Source organism: Falco biarmicus, chromosome 13, assembly GCF_023638135.1.
Source record: "Falco biarmicus isolate bFalBia1 chromosome 13, bFalBia1.pri, whole genome shotgun sequence".
In the NCBI taxonomy this organism is placed as follows: Eukaryota; Metazoa; Chordata; class Aves; order Falconiformes; family Falconidae; genus Falco; species Falco biarmicus.
In genome coordinates this window covers 2,462,951-2,471,405 of record NC_079300.1, presented here as the reverse complement: position 1 = coordinate 2,471,405, position 8,455 = coordinate 2,462,951, and the positions used below count along the sequence as shown (strand labels likewise).

General features: G+C 39.8%; 1 protein-coding gene across 2 annotated transcripts in view; it reads right to left on the bottom strand.

Annotated features, from left to right (window-relative positions):
• Positions 1 to 1,219: 1,219 nt before the first annotated feature.
• Positions 1,220 to 8,455, bottom strand: part of RSRC1 (arginine and serine rich coiled-coil 1) — a 167,744-nt gene continuing 160,508 nt past the window's right edge. For both annotated transcript variants that reach the window (XM_056358629.1, XM_056358630.1), the window contains 3 exons: positions 3,366 to 3,472; positions 2,290 to 2,436; positions 1,220 to 1,471 (listed from right to left, as the gene is read on the bottom strand). In XM_056358629.1, coding sequence (XP_056214604.1) covers positions 1,379 to 1,471; positions 2,290 to 2,436; positions 3,366 to 3,472 — 347 coding nt within the window. In that variant the 3' untranslated portion in view covers positions 1,220 to 1,378. The remainder of the gene's footprint in view (positions 1,472 to 2,289; positions 2,437 to 3,365; positions 3,473 to 8,455) is intronic.

Genomic DNA, 8,455 nt, shown 5'->3' with positions numbered 1-8,455 from the left:
GTGTTAGAATGCAAATTTAATACATTTTCCTTTTATAGCAGCGATCTAAAAAACGTAAGACAACCAAAGCACGGTTCCAAATCATCCTCCATTTTTTTTTCCACCACAGATCTGAGAACCAGGAAAAATAACACTAAAAAAAAGCCTTATGAATTTCTTCACTCACATGGTAAAGCTGATGCAGGTAAGTTCCAATGAGGTATGTCCAGAGGTGGGGGGGGCTCTGTTTAATCTTCTGCTGATGTAATCGTTTTCTCACAGCCTTGCTAGATACCCCAGAATAAGTACTTTTGTATTTCATTCAGTTGATCTCCGGCATTTGGTTGGATGATGGACAGATTTTTTTTTTTTTTGTAAGTCTACTCAGGCTAAATTTAGTATGTTCAAACAGTACTAATCTTTCATTATTTTAAAGTCACACCTAGACAAACAGAAGCTTCATAGACTGAAAACAGTTGTTCTATACAGAAATAGGTAGCCCATTAGTCTTGTTTGAAAAGGTACCATTACACACAATAATATTTACATTATTTCCCATTAAAAGTTCATAGAAAGCTGTCTTTTACAGATTATCGAACATTTTAATGTGCTTAAAATTGCTCAGAAAAGGGTATTTCTTGAAACCTGCTGAAAACATTACAATTTTGTTTAAAAGGGTAACATACTATTTCCTTATATCTACTCCTGGCTGCTAACCGTAGTGGGTAGATGTTCAAGGAAATGTAAAACATTGTTTTCCACTGAAGCCCACCAGAAGTGGGGAACCAGGCTAAGGCTGGGGCCGGCAGGCAAACACGTCAAGTGAGAAAAGCCCCAAAGCCCCTCAGCAAGGAGACCATCCACAGATGTTTGGGATTCAAAAGCTGCCACCGCAGCACAGAACGGAAGGAAGAGATAACAGTGATACCGCCTGCCCTGAATCCTCCTCTGGCTGCAGAAGATGTAGTGGCCCAGGGTGGTGTCGCTCGTACTCCTACCGTCTGAGCACTGGTAAATCTGAACTCTGGCAGTCTTGTTTTTTCATTTATCTTTAAACTGCTACATGGTTATACATATTTTTTTGATTGGGAGGTATAAAATTACATCTCCTTGGGCTGTCAGCCTTTTTGTGCCCCAAGAGGAAAAGGAAAAAAGGGGAAATTACACTGCTGTGATAGCCTCCTCATCTACAGCAGCGCAGCGATACAAGTCACCCAGCAATGAGCTCAGGAGAAAAACGGAGGATAGAACATTCTTGTTTATTCAGATGAAATATTTATTCTCTGTACAATTCATATGGAGTATTAAAATCCCCTCAAAAGAGAAAAATAAAACAATTTCATGGTAGGATTTCTTAGCATTCGTGGAGAACTGGTATCTGATGGTCGCAGCAGTTCGCTCAGGCCACTGGGCTGCCCATCAGCCTTTCCTGGCGAAGAGCAATCAGCCTCTGAAACCACTTCTCTTCTGCTTCTGCCTTCTCGATAAACAGCTGAGAGACAAGTGGGAGAGGAAGAAGAGTAGGCACAACTCATTAACTTCATTTCTTATAATCTGTTGAAATATATGTTGACTATTTCAGCACCCAAAGAAAAAGCCTAGCTGCACAGGGGTGCTAAAATACAAAGGTGATAAAAATACATTAGTAAAGGTGGAGACTTTTAATAACTGGAAAACCAAGACATTCCAATTTCAGCCTCCTCCTGAAACGGCAAATGCCTCATACTGTACAGGTCCTGGCCTTTGTTAGCCATGTTTGTCATACAGAATTCACATTAGTTTATTTACTGCAAATAATTTCTAATTTGCTAATTCTTAAAAAACCTCTACTGTAAGCACTCCTATTTCCAATTACAAGTGCTCACAGAGGAATTTGTGTACGTTTAGCCATGATGATTTAAAATTATCTTAAGTTTGTCAGGTATTTAAAGCTTTACAATTTGGCAAGGTGGGCATGTCTTACTACAGAAACCAAAAGCAATTTTTCCTGAATTTTTATTGAACGGGAATTTTTACATGAACAGGATCTTAAATTCCCCTCCAGTAAATTAGTATGCTAATTCATTATAAAATTTGTTTGTAACTCTAAAACCACATCACTGGTGAACTACTTCTTTTGTAATTATTCTCTGTGGGCTGATGCAGGGAGTGTGATTCTTTCTGAGCCCGCGGAGCGGCCCGTTAGCTAACTGTCTTCAGCCTGCAGGGTCTGATGAGCAGCACAGCCAAATGTTTGTTGGGTCACGTGAAGCTGCTCTCATTCAATAGGCTGCCTTGTTCTAAAGATAAAGTAAATATCAGCGCGCTTACGTTTGGATGTGCTAGAGAATTATCATCTTGATATTTGATAGCAGTAGGAATATTGGCAGGCGGTGGCTCTTTTTCAGGAGCAGATGCCTCAACAGTTCCGATGTCGATAGTTACAGGTTCGTATTGCAGTTCAGTAGGCTCTATTGACTGCAAAGAAAGAAACACATCTGAGTGTTTGTTTTATCCTCAAACTCCCAAAGGTGGCACTACCTTAACCAAGCACTCTTTCTTCCCACTGCAACATGTGCCTAGGAAAGGATCCTCATGCAAATACTTCTCAGCGTGCTTAGCAGGACACACTGGACATGGACTAAGGTCCAGACTGAACTCATGAAGTGGAAAAAAAATAAAAAAGGTATTGCCAAAGGCAATGAGAGAGCTTGCAGAACTGTAGCTTTGCGTTTTTGGATTGCTTTCTGAAGCAGCTGCATGCGTTTCTCAAAGACTTCTGAAAAGGCAAGAAAATGCATGTTCCTGGGGAAACAAACAATGCTAATTCAAAACACCTCACCGTCACATGGAAAAACTGAACAAAGCCTTTGTTTGCATACTTCCAAAGACAAAAGCATCTGAGTTCCCTAGGAGACTTGGCAGCCAAAATGCAGGTAGAATTCTGAAACCTGGATGTCTCCTGTTAGTTTTTTGTAAAACTGTCTGAAAAGAACGCCGTTTCGTTTCAGGGAGTAAATATGGTCTTAAAGTCTGGCTTCAGTTAAGCTTTATTCAATATACTGATCGCTACCTTTAATTACCATGTAAATGACTACTTTTGGATTTTAATTCTTCTGCTTTTCCTAAAAAGAATCTTCATGGGTTTATATAATTAAAAATATTTTTTACAAAATTGGAGTTGATCAGCATAGATAGAATATACTGTCAAACCAGCTGATTTCATTGAAATTCTAACACATTTAAATGTATTACTCTTTGGACACTACACCAAGAACATAGGAGAGTCGGTGGGATTTAAGATTGTCAACACTGATGCTCTTTCGTCAATGGGAACTGTATTAATAGTGCAGCTTCCACCTGACTTTGAAAGGATTATGCACCAAGAAAGGATATTGAAAACTTACCTTTTTGACTTCTTTACTTGATCTGAATGTCTGTGGAACAAAGGAGTCACTTTCAATAGCTTCAATTTCTTTTACTCGTTTCACTTGCTCTACTAGGGTGGCTTGGTCTACAAAGAGAAGGTGTAATGTCAGTATACATTAGTGTAAGCCTATGATAAATGCCGCATCTAAGCAATGCCTTGAATATATTTTACAACAGTACATACTAGAAAAAAAAACCCAAACCCAACATGTAATGCAGCCTAAACCACTCTGTTACAAAGAAAAACTTTCTCCTTTAGTAAAAATAAAAACAGTGAGCTGGCCATTATTGTTCAACATACATCCTTCAAGATACTAACGTAAGAATTTGCTAGAGATGTCCTCGCAGGATAACTGCTAGATTTATGGCACGAGGATTTCCTGGAGAAGTTCAGGATTTGAGGTCAGTGCAGACAACTCAGTGGAGTACCATCTGTATGTAGCAGCATACTACAGAACTACTGCTGCTGGTATGGAGGCAAATTTGGCTTCAGCTGCAGATGTCCCAAGAGATGTGCCATCAGCTGTGTTCTCATGACAAGCTAAGTGCTTACTGTGGCATGAGAGGTTACATCTTCAGGTGAATTTCACAAACAAATATCTTAGAGTCTGGTAATAAAATAGTCTTAACATACACAGTAAATATTGTGTGCTCATACAATTCTCAGGTGACAAAATTGCAGCTGTTTAATCAAACGAGCAAAACTGCTTCTCTACTATACTCTGAGGTCTTACAGCGCACATAGATTTCACATGATATTTTTGAATCCCAGGCTGAGATTTTATTTTGGTGAAGCGAATAAAGCTCCCACTGATGTTACGGGGAAGAACAGCAGCTCCTGCCAACCGTGGTATGAACTATGCTGAACACGTAACGGAGGTGCTGTCAGGTAGGTTTTGCAAGTTCTTTCAGTGCTCAGTCAGAAAATCTTCTGGATAGATTAGACTGGTAGGAAGCTGAGAGCATTCGTAATGCAAGATATACTTAGTTTTAAAAATCAAACTACTGATGGATGACAGTGAAGTTTCATATTACAGCTATGTTGATCTAGTTGCCAAAGGGATGGTCTGACTTCTCTCTCCTCCAAGCCCCTTGTGCAGCCTGGCATTACTCCTTTTGTCAAAACCTAAGTGATTAAATCAGCTGACTTGTAAGGTGAAAGCTCACGCTCATGCCACCGTCCACCAAAACGGGACATCATCCCCAAAACTGCTGCCAGACCCAGCACACGGCAGCGACGTCACACACAGGCTGATGTGCTGTGAACTCCCTTGTAGCTCAGATTTGTTTTCAAAAGGTTCTGTGGTGGTAGGCTTGACGTCAGAGCAGGTGCATCCGCACCAGCCGAAGTTCAGAGGCCGGTCTGCTAACACCACCAGTACAAACCCCGGGTTTTTTTCTGGTCAGCTTGAAAGCGCAACTGTGTCTGCCCATGCCTCTGTGTGGCTGAGCAGTCTGCTACTCAGGAGGTGAGCTTAAGGGTCGCAGAATTGTGGTCTCGAGTGACAAAGTAAAAAGGAGATTGCCAAAAAGATGAGAAAGCAACCTGGGATAAAACAGTGTTGTCTTTTCAGGTATTTGAAGTTTGATCAAATATTTCATGAATACACAAGAGCATGTTAATCATTATATAAACCACAAACTTAAATAGAAGAGCAATTGTAATTATATATTTGTAGACATACATATGCATATATAAAATATTATTTTTCTTGTTCTAAAGAAGCCAAAGTATATTTAAATTCAGGAAAAGTGCTTGCAGACGGAAGGAACTTGCAGAATTATTCAGAAACTCAGAAGTACCAAATTCTTTCCCTCTATAGAAAATTCTAAATCCAAATCCATCTAGATACACACCTACACTGCAAAATATTTTCTATTTTGTGCAAGAAAAAATAAATGTAACTTACATCCTTTTGCAATGACTAACCACTGAAAACTCAGTCTACTAATGACAATTAAGTGGAGCTTCAGATGAGCAAATAAACCAATGGCAGCTCAGAAAGACTCCTGGAACGGACGTGTGCACGCTAAATTAACAACCTCATTTTTTACCAACAGGTTGTACCGCAAAACCTTTTCTTCTCAGCACTGGGTAGCACGGCTTGTTCATTACAGTACATCTGGCACAGAAGTATTTCCTTTACCGTCTGTTTCATTCTCTGCTTCTTCAGAGTCACAGCTCAGCTCATCTTCCTCACCTCCCTCCACATACTAACTGCAGCGACAAGCAAACCTTGCATTCATTCTGCTAACTGCATGCTTTTGTTTATAATTTTAAGCAATTTATCTCCATCTTATTTACTTCGGAAAACCATTTGCTTTTACCTAGTACACACTGGGGCCAGCCCAAAATTGTCGAGGCACGGTATGAGGGAGTAGCGGGCAGCTTTCGCTGAGAGAGGCATTTATAAAATAGGTAAGGCAGACAGAAGATAGGAAGAGATGTAACTTCAAGCAAACAAGAAGCTGCCTCATTGCTTAAAAATTATTTGGGAATATTTTTTAGTCTCTATGGATATGATGAACGGAAAAATCAGGAACACACTACTTGTTTCTGTGTATGTGGAATGTGCAGAAAGTCAAATACTGCTGAGGCTGGGGAACTGCTCTCAGCACTGCGACTGCTCCAGACAGGGGACCCGTACTGACATCTTAATCCCCCCACTGAAGCCAAGCGCGAGGTTGGCAGTGCTGTGGGGAACATGCAGGGAGCAGCGAGCTAAACCTCGCGGGGCAGCTGGGTCGGAGAGAGGTGGGAACAGGGACGGTCCCTGTGCGGGTTCCTCGCACGCCCCTGGAGGGGTTTGTGGGAGCCTCAGTAAAGCTCTGGCTTCGGCAAAGCTTCGGAGAAGCATTGCACTACGGCAAAGCACACAAGTACCTCTTTAAGCCTGATGCTTTTGAATGTAGAAGGAAAAAAAATCACTTGCTTACACTTAAGCTTGTGTTTAAAAGTTCTATTGCCTTGCTGCTAAAGTCTTCTTTTTAAAAAAAAAATTCCTAAGGATCCCATAGGAAGTCTAAACCCAAACATACTATTGTCCTACTAGGGAGAGGAAATCGTAATTCGTCAGGCACCTGGGTACATCTGCTCCGAGGGTAAGCAAAGGAATGGGAAGGGTCCCTGGTAGTCACAGCATCAAACCAGGTATCAGAGAAAGGCAGGTGAATGTGGATGAAAATCAGTTGCTCAACTCTTATTTCACAAAACCTCTGGTCAGTTCCCAGCCTGTTACAGTATCTCACATGAATCTTACGCAAACCTATGGGAATGACAAATTATTAAGGGGGTAAAAATCACTAGATGTTTAGAATTACATCAGTGACATTAACTTGGGGAAAATGGACTGGAGGAAGCATAACCCATTAGCGTATGATTTTTTTGACAAACACATTATTGGTAGATAAAACTACTTCCATATGTTGTTTGTCAGATGTCAGTAGAAAGGATATGTATTTCATAGTAAAATCAAAAATAATGGAGTCAGAAAGCTAAAAGGCTACAGACAAAAAAAAAAAAAAAATCAATGCTAACTCATTGCACAGCAAGTCTTTTTACTGTGTTACAGTGAAAAAAATAAACTAAATATTGTATTAGGGCTTGTTGAGACAATTTTTTATGAAAAGGTGATTCCAGCAGCAGTCACAATTGCCATTCCTGTTGCCAGCTCTGTCCGGCCGTGGCGATGCCCTCCCTGCGGGGAGCTGTGGGGTGCTGAGCCAGGCCCCAGCACCCCCCCTGGCAAGCATCCCCAGCGATGCCTCGTGCCATAAACCAGATCCTATTAGGCAAACGTTCAGTCAATGTAATTTTATAGTAACCTAAGGCTTTTTGCCCCAGATACCCCAGCCATAGAGGATTATTTACACCTATTTACATCTTCCCATGTACACACATATATAGATAAGCATATATATACATGCACGCACATCTTTTATAGCTGCTGTTTTCATATTGAAATAGTCTGTATTAGCAATAACTTGAAATGTCACTTTAGAAATAAAAATGTGTATTAATCCTTTAGATGCCATCCAAAAATTTCACACGCACAATAATTAGAAACACCAGAGAATCAGCTAAAAGAAAAAGTAACTTGCCGCCAAGCTCTGTGTAGAATATTCCCATTTCTTTGCTTATTTCTGAAGAGGTGATGAAGCCCACTAAGAATTTAACAAGCATTGAAACTGAAGCATTATATAACTAATAATAACTTGTGAATGACCTGTGAAATACAAACATATTTTAAATATTCTTGTATAATATTTAGGTGTAAATTTGTCATGCTGACTGGATTCATTGCTAATCTATAATCCTGACCATGGAAACCAACCCATGCCTTTACCTAAAGAGTTTTCTTTCAAGTGGATCTAACTTAAGAAACAAAGCAATGACATAATAAACCTCAAATAGTCCTCAGAATATGTTTCTTCATATTTTACTAATTATATTTAAAAAGCTATAGCTGGCTAATATCCTTTAGAAATATAACACATTCTAAGTAACACGCTTTGAAATACAGAAAAAAGTTGCTATTTTTTCTGTTCTTTTGCTTATGAGCTGAGGATTAAAAGAAGAAAACACAAACAGATACCAGACTAAACAAACCAGCTGAAGAGGGAAGTATTTTCCCTTTCATCCCATTTTATTTAGGGTTAGCTTCAGTAATACTGTGTAATTTTTATACAGCTGCATATGCATAGAGCTGTACGGACACAGTAACAACTGCATTACAGAACTGTGTGGGTTTTTTCAACAGAACTGTGGGGTTTTCACATGCCCAGTGCTTTTTAATTGCTGCCTATTTTTACTTAAGCTGCGCAAACTCACATACTCAAAGAAAAATGAAGTTTTAATTGAGACAATTTGCAGCAGAAGAGACCAAAAACCTACATGGCTTTGAGGCACATTGTCTTCTATAGTGCACTACACTGAAATATTTATATCAAACAAAATGAAAGCACTGGGAGGAGGAGGGAAAATCCAGCAGGATAGGTGGGATTCACTTCATTTTTGTCACTTCTAGACTTTACAAAACTTGGAGCTCTGTTTTTTAGGGGTTTGCCC